This window comes from Gasterosteus aculeatus, chromosome Y, assembly GCF_964276395.1.
Source record: "Gasterosteus aculeatus chromosome Y, fGasAcu3.hap1.1, whole genome shotgun sequence".
NCBI lineage: Eukaryota > Metazoa > Chordata > Actinopteri > Perciformes > Gasterosteidae > Gasterosteus > Gasterosteus aculeatus.
The window spans coordinates 401528-414219 of NC_135709.1; the positions used below are offsets into that span (position 1 = coordinate 401528).

The window sequence follows — 12692 nt, forward strand, 5'->3', positions numbered from 1 at the left end:
GAACTGAGGAAGCCCACAGGTCCAGACGGCATCAGATCAAGGCTCCTCAGGTCCTGCAGACCAGCTTTGCGGGATAGTGGAGCACGTCTTCACCCTGAGCTTGAAGCTGGAAAGAGTTCCACGGCTGTGGAGAACGTCCTGCATGGTACAAAAGACCCCACGACCCAAGAACTTAAACCGCTTCAGGCCGGCGGCGTTAACATCCCACCTGATGAAGACACTAGAGAGGCTGGTCCTTGTCCATCTACAGTTACCAAGCATACCAATCCAGCATCGGGGTGCATGATCTACCTGCAACACAGAGGCCTCTCTCACCTGGAGCGGGCTGGAACCACCATCACCATCCAGCCTTTACTTGTGAAGGACAAGCTGGAGCAGTCCGGAGTGGACCACCATCTCACTCGGATCCAGGAGTATCTCACCAACCGTCCACAGTACATCACATCACATGTCATTTAGCTGACGCTTTTATCCAAAGCGACTTACAATAAGTGCATTAAACCATAAGGACACAAACTAGAAACAAGAAAGTTTCATTAAATACGCTGATTTACAACTTGCTATAGATAAGAGCCGTTATAAGTATAATGGAAGTGCTACAATCCGTTAGTGTTTAAGTCGAGGTAGAGTCTGAAGAGGTGTGTCTTTAGTTTGCGGCGTAAAGACTCTCAGCGGTCCAGATGTCATCAGAGAGCGGACCTGGTGTTCTGCAGCACGGGGGCCCCACGAAGAACTGTCCTAGCTCCCTTCCTCTTCACCATATACACCTCTGACTTTTAATTCAACTCTGCCAACTGCCACCTACTGAAGTTCTCTGTGACTCTGCAATCGTCGGTCTCATTTCGGCCGGTGATGACTGGGAGTACAGAGACTTTAGCAGGACTTCTTAGGATGGTTTCAGCGGAACCGTCTCCAGATAAACTAGCAAAACCAAGGAGCTGGTGGCGGAGTCAGAGTACCGCAGGGTAAACGCTCTCCTCCAGTAGCAGTGAACATCCAGGGAACAGACATTGAGAGTGAGATCTTCTAAGTACCTGCATGTTCACTTGAACAATAACCTGGACTGGACAGATCACATCCGTGCACTCTACAAGAAGGGTCAGAGCAGACTATCTGCTGAGGAGACTGAGGTCCTTTGGAGTGCAAAGACCTTCTTGGTCTCTGTCGTGGCATCTGTCATTTTTTATGGAGTGGTCTGCTGGGGCAGCAGCATATCAGCGGCCGTCGGGAAGAGACTCAACAAGCTCATCAAGGCCAGCCGGGAGCTCGGGTGTCCGCTGGACACGGTGGGACTGGCGGGAGACAGGAGGGTGATGACTAAGCTATCATCCCCGATGAGAAACCCCCCCATGGCGGACGCCCTGGAAGCTCTGTGCAGCTCCTTCAGCCAGCGGCTGATTCACCCTCTGGTGTGTGAAGGAAAGGAACCGCAGGTCCTTCCTTCCTGCTGCTGTCAGGCTGCACAACCAACGTGCCGCAGTGAACCACAGGACATTAATTCACTGAAAACACCTGCAAGGAACACTAAATCAATGTGCAAAAACCACTGTGGTACATATAATTATTTAGTACTTGGTATACTTAGTTACTGTGGCCTTTGCACTTTGTTTTTTAAATTATTTTCCCCATTGTGGGACTAATAAAGGAACATCTCATCTTATAACTGGAGCTCAGGCAGACTGTGGGTTATTTTCAGCCCTGACTCCCGGTTGCACAATCGATTGTACCTCATCTTTCTTCTTCTCCAGAGGCAAGAAGACCTCAAGCCCGTGAAACAGTTATGCAATGATCAAATATTTCCAAAATACATTTTCATCCATGTAAAAGGGGAGTGAAACAACCACTGTGCCGTCTCCTAGAGGCACACGGCCCTGCAACAAACACACACACTGTCAGCCCGGGAGGAAGATAGGAAGCAGGCGCAGGGTTCTCAGGTAGGAAAGGAGATCTTTATTTATGCAGCGAAGGTCCTCCAGACAGAGTCTAAAGCGGGCTATGAAATTATCCTAGGTCACACTTCTTCCGATAAAATAAACCAGGAAGAAGTGTGGCTATAAAACTATCAAAAACAAAATCACTCCGCTCTAGGAGGAAAACAAAAAAACTTTTAATCTTATCAAAATAACAAACGCACTCTTTTAGACGGAGGCAACGTCCCAAAAACAAAATCACTCCTTCCGGAGGAAAAACAAAGAACTATGAAAGATTAATGTTGCATCTAACCTAGGAATACAAAACTTAAGCAAAACCAAAAACAACCTGCGTGGAGGTGAAGGCACTGGGCCGATCGAAGATCCTGGATAACAACAAAAAGGAACCTGTGACGTGGCAGAACGAGGTAGAACACATGGGTAATGACGACACACTGGCACAGGACAAAGGGAGACGCAGACTATTAATACACATGGAGGGGAATGGGGAACAGGTGGACACAATCAGGAATCAGGGAAGACAATCAGACTGGTGACACATGAGGAAGGGTAAGTGACCTGAAACGAGAGGAGTTATTATTTCAAAATAAAACCGTAAATGACAAGACAAAATGCCCCCCAGAGTAAAACAACAGACAATTTCACCGCGGTGTGACACACACAGAGCCCTGCAGAAGCTCAGCAACGCTGTATGCAAATTCGCAGATATTTCATAGCTTAATGCATCATTTACAAAACAGAAAACATCTAGTCACCAAATTTCAGGAAACATGTTGTCACAAAAACAATATTCATCTCCTATGTTTCCCTTGTTGAAACATTTAAACCGTTATGAAAGTGTTTCAAAGTAATACTGATGCGTCTGCGCCACACGCATGCGCAAATAGGACCATCTATTATATGTAAATCCTGCCACGTATCAGAAAATATCATGCTGCTTACAAAACATTGATCTTTTTAAATAGTTTTGGTCAAGTGACTTGTTCTTTTAGGTCCTCTGACGGTCAGCTCCCATCTAATCCTCCTTCGGCTCCTTAAGATCCCTTTTCCATTATTGAGATTTTCTGGCCCATATTGAAAAAAAGAGAGATGATCATCAAACGTAAAACCACTAATATACAAACGCACAAGAGAACACATGTAAACCTCACCGGCTCTCTGAATTATTGAACAGACTTCTTAGGCCCACAAACACACAAACACACACGTTTCAGAGAAGCCTCGTGGGAAACAGTTCACTTACAGACGCACACACACTTTGGACTGGTACTGTAGGGCAACGTGAAACAAATCCTTTCAACTGCGGTAATGTGTGTGTGTGTGTGTGTGCGTGCGCGCACAGGGCCTGCAAACAGGAACCAAGGAGCTGCAGGAGATGGGCGGGAAGTTCTGCCACAGTCTGCTGTCCGTGACGAAAGACGTGAAGTCGCTCGACAGCCAAAGACTCATCGGCCACATCGACAACGACGTCCTGGACCACAAGTCTCACAAGTAAGACGTGTCCCCGTTGTGTCAAAGTGGACCCATTAGTCGCAGAACTGAACCAACAAGCTTTAATATCGTCACTCGTCACACAAGATCTCAGGTTGGTGCAAATCAGAACCCACCAACAATAAGCCACGTTCAGACTGAAAAGCCCAGCCAATGTGTTTTTACAATGCTAATAGCTAGCAGCGCCACATCTACAGCCCCCTTCCTGCAGGCGTCCCTCCTGAGACGCTGCTCTGGATCAGAAGGAGCATTAACATGTGGCCGGTCCCACTCGTCTCCTCTGATGCTGCAGACCAGACGCCATACGTCCACCTGGGACAGTTCAATGCAACCTGCGTGATTGGTTAGCAACATCGTGTGGCTTTTAGACAAATTCTTCATAATGTACTTCTTGCTTGTAGAATAGCCACCAACATAGTGATTTCCTAGAGGTTTTTTACAATAAAAGTCTCCTGAACCGTCTGCGGTTAGAAGCCACAAAATTAGCAAACGTTGAACTGATGAACTGGTAGATGGTGGGAAGATTACGGGGGGACGGGAAGACAATTTGACATTGGATAAATTGTCCACATTCCATCCAACGTCTCAACGAGAGCAGAATTCTGTGAGAGCCTCATTGATCACAAGAGTATAAATGTCCCGTTGTTTTTTCTGTCAGAGCGTTGTGTTCATTTAGGTCATTTCCCTTCTTGATTGAGTATTATTAATATTGTTGTTGCCCTTATTTTTTAGCATGTGCTTTGTTTTTTGAGTTCACGTCAACAACTATTTTGTTAAGAGACAGTGAGTCGGAGAGGAGCTTTAAAAAGGACACGAGTTCCACAGCTGACCAAAAACGCATCAGTAGCACACTAATACTACTAATAATAAAGTGTGTGTGTGTTTCCATGAGACATGAGACGTGGAGCACACACACACACACACACACACACACACACGCTAACAGCCCTTCTTAGCTGTGATACGCGGTGCCGAGGATCCGTCACCGCAGTGATTGATGCGAGGACCTAAAGTGGAGCTGAATGGCTGCCATTGATTTTCAGACGGCCGCTCAATCTCCCCGTTGAGCTGTGACAGCCGAGGGGGGAGGAGGGCTTTGCTCACCTGAAGACACACTATTATTGTGGGATTTCATCTAATTTACTTTCTTTTCGTTGGTCCCTCGACGTTTGTTCATTTCAGTCTTCTCTTAAAAAGCAAATTCCCACATTTGTTCTCAGTCTTTTCTTCCGTTGTGACCTAAATGGAAATCTGCCCCCCGTCCTGCACGGTGAAAGACAAAACGCATACTCTTTAACTTGGAATGAGTACAATGAAAATAACAATACCTTCCTATTGGAAATATCAAACGTAACATAACACGCAGAATGTCTGATTGGATCCAAGTGACACAAACAAACAGGCGCGTCGCGTTGAACAGTAAATGTGTTATTACCCACTGGAGCAGATGTGTTTGTCGATAAAGCACGACATCCGCTTCATGGCTCTGCAGGCGGCCGGCTGCCCCCCGGCGAGCCGTCTCCGCTGCCCGCCAGGTAATGATGTCACCACAGCTGAGTGGGCACCGCCGCTGTGGTCACAGTCGATTGGGCACCGTCTGACGACGGGGCTAACAGGGTCTGAGGTGTGATGTGTGTGTGGGATGTGCAGCACTGCTTGGAGGCCAATGTTCGGTCTGTATCGCTGTGCTACAAGCCCTTCCGATACGGGTTCCTACCACAGAGGTCACGAGCGGACAATGGCCCTGAACCCAAACCCAAACTACACAATGTTCAAGTTTATTACCCAAGGAAAATGTTGCGGAAATGAAAATCACCGTCGAGGAAAAACCCCGTAACTAAATCTAAGAACAAAGGAGGATCTTGAACATAAACACCAGGCTGAGAAAAGGAATCAAACAAAGCGCGGTGAAGCTTTGACGATGGATGCTGCTGTACGCTGGTTCTTTGACTTGGGACAAGACGAACTGGGACAGGACAAAGGGAGACGCAGACAACATGGTGGAAAACATCTGGGCGGTTGCCGGAGAAGGTTCATTTTCAAAATAAAACAGTAAATCACGAGACGACCTGACTAACAGTTTCTTGGACACGGGCTGCAACAACGAATCGATGAAATCCATAAAATGACATTATTAAAAGCGTTGGCAACGAATTTTATTATCGATTCGTCGTGTCGTGCGATTATTACCATCACGTCACTGCGTGTTGCGGCGCTGTGCGCGGAAAAAGCTCCGGCTCGCCGCCGAGTTGTCGTAGAGGAAAGAGCAGCCAGCAGCGTTGTGAGGCACATGACGCCGGCCAATGTGTGCGAGCGTCGGGGGGGTTGGAGAGGAACCGAAGTCCGATTTTGTGTGTCAATGGCAAAATATGCAAAGTCGACGTAACTTTGCACGGGAGCATCACGTTGTCGAGCCTCCTGTTTACTCGTCATCCAGCTGATCAAGCTAGCGTTAGCTCGCTAATAACAGCAGTAAAGCAGTTAGCAGGACTAAGACACGTTTTTATTTACTCGCCTCTTGGGAACCATTCATTTTCAATTTGTTGTCTTGTATTTTGTGCGAGCGAGTGAGAGGGAGAGAGATTTTTATTTTTATTTTTAGAAAACCTTTATTTTACATAAAAACTATTTCGGTAATTAGGCACTATAGTAAATCGGTCGATCTGGCCTCCAGCATCTCCTTCATTGGCCCGTCTTCCCGCTCAGGATCCTCCTCCGCCGGTCGGACGCCTCACTCAGCCCCATTTCCTCCTTCCCTGGTGATCTTGAGGTTGATCTTCCGTAGTCGGAGGACCTCCCGCTGGGTGTAGCCTGCAGCACCCTTCTTCGTGCAGCTGTGTCGAACGGAGCGAGCAAACTTCTCCAAGTCGGAGAAGTAGTCCTCCAGCTCCACTCCTCTCTGGTTCTTGGTGGCCAGCAGGAACGATTTCATCTGCCCCACCCTGTGCCTGCTGGTGACCGTCCCCCCTGAGGAGACGCTGTTGTTAGAGGCCCACCCTGAAGAGGACTCTGACTCCCCACCTCCCACCTCCCCTCTGCGCCCCCCCCTCTTTGCCCAAGAGCCTCCCCTGTTGGCCCTCGTCTTCAGCAGGGGGGGCCTTAAAGCCCATCCCCCCCTCTTCCATATCTTCCTCACTGTCCAAGGTTCCACCTCGAACAGCTCCCCCACTACCGAGTGCCCCCATCCCCTCTTTCACCCTGTCACACACACCTGCCCGCTGGGCTGCATTCAACCCCCCATCCACTCCGACATTCATCCCCTCAGACCCCTCATCCACCTGACCGACCAGCTGGCTCTCACCCAATCCCACACTCACCCCCTCACCCACCTGACCGACCGGTTGGCTCTCACCCAAACCCACACTCACCCCCTCACCCGTCCTCATAGTCACCCCCTCACCCACCTGACCGACCGGCTGGCCCTCACCCAATCCCACACTCCCCCCCCCATCCACTCCGACATTCATCCCCTCAGACCCCTCATCCACCTGACCGACCGGCTGGCCCTCACCCAATCCCACACCTGGTTGCCCGTCTGGCCCTCACCCAATCCCACACCTGGTTGCCCGTCTGGCCCTCACCCAATCCCACACTTGCCCTCACATCCAGCGGAGCGGACGAGGGGTTCCTCTCCGGGCAACCCCTCGCCAGGTGTCCCTTACCACCGCAACGGAAACACCTCCCATCGTCCGATGTGGCGAACATGGCGTAATCAAACCCCTCGATGCCCACCTTAATCACCAGGCTGAGGGCCTGGGGTTTGGTGAGGACCATGTGGAGTTGCCTCCTATGAGAGACCACATGCCTCAATAAAGGTGACTTGCACCCTGAGGATCGTTTTTTAAACAGGGACACCACCTTCCCGTGTTTAACCAGCTCCTCGAGCAGCACTCAACGGCGGAACGTTCGCTACCGTCACCCTGACAGCGGCACTGCGCCACCACCTTGCGCACCTTCTCCACGCTATCCACAAAAATGACCACCGCGCGGTTCATCCACGCGGCGGACTTAACGCTTCCGTGACCCACCAACCTCCCCACGGCCAGCACGGCGCAAGCTTCACGCCGTGCTTCGCGTCAGCCCCGTGAGGTCCGACATGAAGCACGCCGATCGGCTACAAACACGCACAAACTCACATAGAAAGAAAGAAAGTCACACCTACACACCACCATGCATTCACACCACAACACACACCAGAAACACACCGAAAGTAAACGGAATAACAGATAGAAAACACTTTTAAACAATCCACCTCACGCTCTGTTCACTCACCACTCCGTCCGCTGAAGAGTTGCTTTGGATGTGCAGAGAGCAGGAGGGTGAAATTCATAGTTTTCGCGCAGGTCCTGATGTATGAATGTATGTATGTATGTTGTATGAAGTATGTATGTATGTATGTAGTATAGAGAACAAGTTGTGACGTTAAAACAAATCCTGTTAAACTTTCTGATTTGTGTTTTCTTTCTAAATCTCTGAACTTTTTGAAGTATTTTTGCAATGTGAATTTGCAGTTCTGTTTTAGATTAAAGGGTTGGAACTTAAAGCTTTTTAATGCTGTTTTTTTATCCGATTCATTGATTAATCCAAGAAATAATAGACCAATTAATCGATTATCAAAATAATAGTTAGTTGCAGCCCTACAGCAGACTGTATATAACATGTTAAAGTATAACATACAAGTAGTCGTTGTGACGTTAACCATTGGTTTTTGGACGATAGTTTTGATGCCTTGAGTTTGGCATTCTTGCCATCGACATCTTACACTTTTGCCGTCACTATCTTGTTTGGAAACCGGCGGTGACCATATTTGGACTGTGGAGGTAGGGACGCCGTTCATGGCCAACCCATGAGCATACTTTACTTTATGGTCAAAATGATTCTAAATGTAAACTAATTGTATCCTGTATTACAGTACAGGGAGCCGTCCAATTGAGACCAATCCCTTGATTGTAAATTCGTAAGTGCAAGAACCTGACGGAGGTCACACAGGGTTCGATCATTATCCGTCACCTCCGGACCGACATCACCATCGTCTCCTCTGCAACAACTTTCTCTGCTGTTTTTAGCCGACCAACTCTTGGCAGTCGAGCTGAGGAACGGTTTCTTTTTCTGGTAGAAATGGACCCAGAGATATAAAAGATATTTAGTAAGCCTGAGCAGAGACGTGGCGTGGAGGCCCCAGTGTCTTCCCCTCCTGTGCTCTCTCGCACACAACACCCAGACTTTCTGGTCCTCTTGTCCGTCTGTCTCTGTTCTTATCTTATTTTTTCCTCTCTTGTCTCTCGCGGCCCTCTGTGTTGCTTCCCCTATTGTCTCTCCCAATGAACCCACTGGATCTTAGCGCTGCGATTAGAGCGCTCCAATAGTCAACTGCTGAACTGGACTTGAAACAACGTGTGTTTCTGTTGTATTCCACATGCTGTTGCTAAAGCTGTCCGCTGTAATGAAACTCTGAGGCTGTTGATCGCTGAGCAGGTCCCACTGCATCATCACGCCTTAGTGCCTCTGGCCAAGCAGCACACTTTTAGTTCCTTTTCCTGCTCCAAATAATGGTAGTTTGTTCCAAACAGAGTAGTGTGGTTGCTAAAGGCTAATCAAGGAACTTCTTGTTTGAAGTACTTCAGATAAGAGTAAAGAGTTCATTCTAAAAACTGAAACGACGTCCCTGACAAATCCATGCTTTTGTATTCTATTTGTTACCTAAAACCCTAATATATATTATTAGGTGTGTATATACAGTATGTTTAGAAAAACTGGTCAGGCCTACGGGTGCACATGGGGGGGTACCGACTTTGGCATACAGGCAGCGCCCCCCTCGTTCCGTTTGGACAGTCAGCGTCGACCGCACCGTTCGCCCCCCAACGGCCGTATCGTTTGGACATTTCACATTTTATTAATTACCAGAGTTACACACAACCAGTGTTCTGCACAAGTCTGTATGATCCCTTACATCCACTCACTGCTTATATTCCGTGGAATTACTCTGAAGTTTTGGTCAATATTTGCTTAATATTTTACTATAAAAATCTACTACATAACAAACCAAATCGTTTCCTGTGAAGTTTATTTCAAACAGAAAGTGTATGCAGGAAGTGTTCAAACACGCAACTGAGGACAAACTGACCTCACAACTAAGAGTTCCTCAAACACATTTGTCCCTGGCTTCATTGGCAAAGAGGGAACTGCTCCATTGAACCGCTCCGTCCTCCCGGCGACTCTTCAACACACTCTTGTGTCTAATATCAGCTCACAGGATGAATTTCCTGATGAGAAAAATAGCAGTTCTATCCAATAAATCAGAGTAAACAAAGCCTGCGATAAACACTCGCTGTACTGACTCACACTGGAGACAAGCTGCTTCATTGCCATTCACAACACACACACACACACACACACATCAGTATGCTGGATGTACAATCGCTTTCCCGTCCGTCTCTCTCTCTCTCTGCCACACAAGGGGGAGATAAGTATGCGTGTCACATCCTCTCTGTCCAAACAGTCCCAGTGTCTCTCTACATGTCCCGCCCACACTCAGCCTCTCATGAGTGTGTGTGTGTGTGTGTGTGTGTCTGTAATCGGGTTACAGCTGACTTTCTGTCAGCCGCCAATCCCAGCGACTGTATCCGAGCTCAAGGTCGCCCGCTGTGAGGGGGAGGAGCCTCAGCGCCCTGTGTCCCAGGTGTCCAGGTGTCCCCTAGCGATGCTTCGGGGGTCCGACTGCTGTGACGCCGTCTTCTGCCACTGGGCAGATTTGGTTTGTGAAGGATGAACACCGAGTTCCCTAAAGGCACTTTTGGTGTAGTTCGGTTTTCAGCCTTCAGCTGTCAATCATACATTGACGTACCGCTTCAGAATCTAACAAAAAGAGGTTATTTTTATTCTCCCCTTTTATTAAATAAACTACTGAAGATGTGTTTGACCGTCACTGATTATTTCTCAGTCAGCAGTTCAAAGGTTTGTGTGTTGATGATTGATGTGTGAGGGGAAATCCCCATCAACGTCAGAACACTGTAACCAGCAGCAACTCGGCGCTAAATACCCGTCTGACAGTTACAGGGCGCCATGACGCACAATACACGAGTAACAAGATGTGTGAAGTGAGTCTATGAGTAAGTGTTGTATGACAACTTTAAATGAAATGACACCAAAGAAAGACGAATGAAATGAATATTCATCCTCTTGGATGCCTGTTGGAGCTCGGTGAGCGTCACTGAAGCCAACATCGCTCTGCTCTCCCCCTGCAGCTGCTTCGAGGACGACGAGCCCCCGTGCGTCGAGCAGATCGAGTATTCCGCAGACTGTCCCGCACCTAACGGCGCCGATCTGGATTCGGACGTCAACGCCAACGCGACCGCCGCCGATGAACAGGAGGACAACGACGGACACGGGGAAGCAAAAGTTCGCAGCGGCGGCGTCGGCCGAGCGCTGCAGTCGAGCGCGAGGGGCCGCCTGTTCCCGCCCGCCATGTGACAGGCGTCCTGCGTCCTGAGCATCAGCGCACAGATCACAAGCTTCTCAGCTTTCTTCTTCAGAGCTCAGCAGGTGGATTCGAATGAAAATAAACTGTAGCTTTGCTGGTAAATGATGCACACAAACCAAAGCTGAAAAGAAGTAGTTGCGTCCAGAGTTAATATACTTAATATACTAAGTGCGGACCAGTGCACCTGGAACCAACGCTTCATGCGTCTTACAGGCAGCTCCTCAGCGCCAGGTGCAGAGCTGCACCCGTCGGCAAAGTCAACCAATTAAATCCAGTACGTGGCGCGTTTGACTACTTTTCCACTAACTTCCTGTTTTAATGCCAGTAGATGAGGTCGAAAGGAATATTGATGTTAGCAAAAGTTAATAATAATGAACAATGTATCAAATATTTTCCCCTGAAATAGCAGCAATCAGAAGCAAGAACCCAACGTCTGCATTGAGTGTTGCAACACGTCTGGGTGTGATCCCAATTCACATATTCATACCAAGCACTGAAGTCTATTATTCAAAAAACATCCAGAGTAAAGCAGGGGGTCCCGAGGTTGGAGATCTCGCTCTAAATGACTCTTTGTCAGCAGTGTTACGTCACGATAGTCTTAATGGCTGGATCGGTCTGAGGCGGACGTGACTAAATTTAACCCATTTATGAAAAGAGCAAACACACAATAAGCCAACGGACTTCTGCCGTAGCTCACAAATGAACTACCCAGTTTGCCACATACTTCATTTATTCAATCATAGCGATCACTGTGGGAAGTGGTGCTGTGAAGAACGTCTCACTCCACTCGTTGGGAGTATCATGTGTTATGAGTTCTGGCTACTTGTGAGCCGTGTTGAGGTTTGTCACTAAGGCAGGAAGTAGCAACGTGGTGTCCTACAGCGGCAAAATGTGCAACATTATAATGGTGTATGTGAAAGGAACTTGTGCATGAAACGTGTATAGTGTACCCTTAAAAGCTCTCTGAATATGTTGTGGTCTGGATTCTAAAAGATATTTTTAATTTGCAGTGAAACATAATTGAAATGTGGAGCTCTTGGGATACTTATGTTTGTTTTGTGGGTCAGATATGAAATGTGCTTTGAGGAACTAAAGAATACGTCATACTTCATTTTTCCATCACTTCTCAAAAACAATGACTTTGTTTTGTTGAAAATTAAAAATGTGAATAGAACTAAAATAAGTTTGTTTTGTTATATTCAATCCCAACTTTTAACAGGTTCGGAACACAATTCTATTCTTAACCAAAACTACTAAATATATATGGTTTTTATTTGGGCACCCTAATGTAGCAATCCATTGACACCAACAATGATTTTATTATGCTTATATTATGTTTATTATTTTGTTTTTGCATTGGGGGGGTCTCAACACTGAGAAAACGGAGAAAGTTGCTGTTCTTTGAAATGGACGTTTTCATTTGAAATCTCTACCACACGGAGTAGTCGATAAATGCAAAGCTATTTGTAACCACTGCAAACCGGAAGTATCTTTTCGCCAGGGTACTACACGCCTCAAGTACTGCCAGCCTAAAGTACTACGAACCTAAAATACTACGACAACCAGCGGAGCGAGACTTCGGCGTACGTGACAACTGTCCACCAACCAACGCAAGAATAATGAGGCGTCTTTAGAATTGCTACGAATGAGCAGACCATGTAAAGCTCCATCAGATACCGGTGGCCTTATCACAAAATAGCCCGACGTGCAGCTAAACGTCACTGGGCTCCAGCACACAGTACGACGGACGCTATCTCAATCTGCCGGGACGAGGATTGCTGCTGATGACG

General features: G+C 47.6%; 1 protein-coding gene across 8 annotated transcripts in view; it reads left to right on the forward strand.

Moving 5' to 3' along the window:
• LOC144391265 (cytosolic carboxypeptidase 4-like) overlaps window positions 1-12085 on the forward strand; it is a 71925-nt gene extending 59840 nt beyond the window's left edge. For all 8 annotated transcript variants that reach the window (XM_078097868.1, XM_078097871.1, XM_078097869.1 and 5 more), the window contains 2 exons: window positions 3274-3422; window positions 10667-12085. In XM_078097868.1, the coding sequence (XP_077953994.1) occupies window positions 3274-3422; window positions 10667-10892 (375 nt within the window). In that variant the 3' untranslated portion in view covers window positions 10893-12085. The remainder of the gene's footprint in view (window positions 1-3273; window positions 3423-10666) is intronic.
• The last annotated feature ends 607 nt before the right edge of the window (window positions 12086-12692 follow it).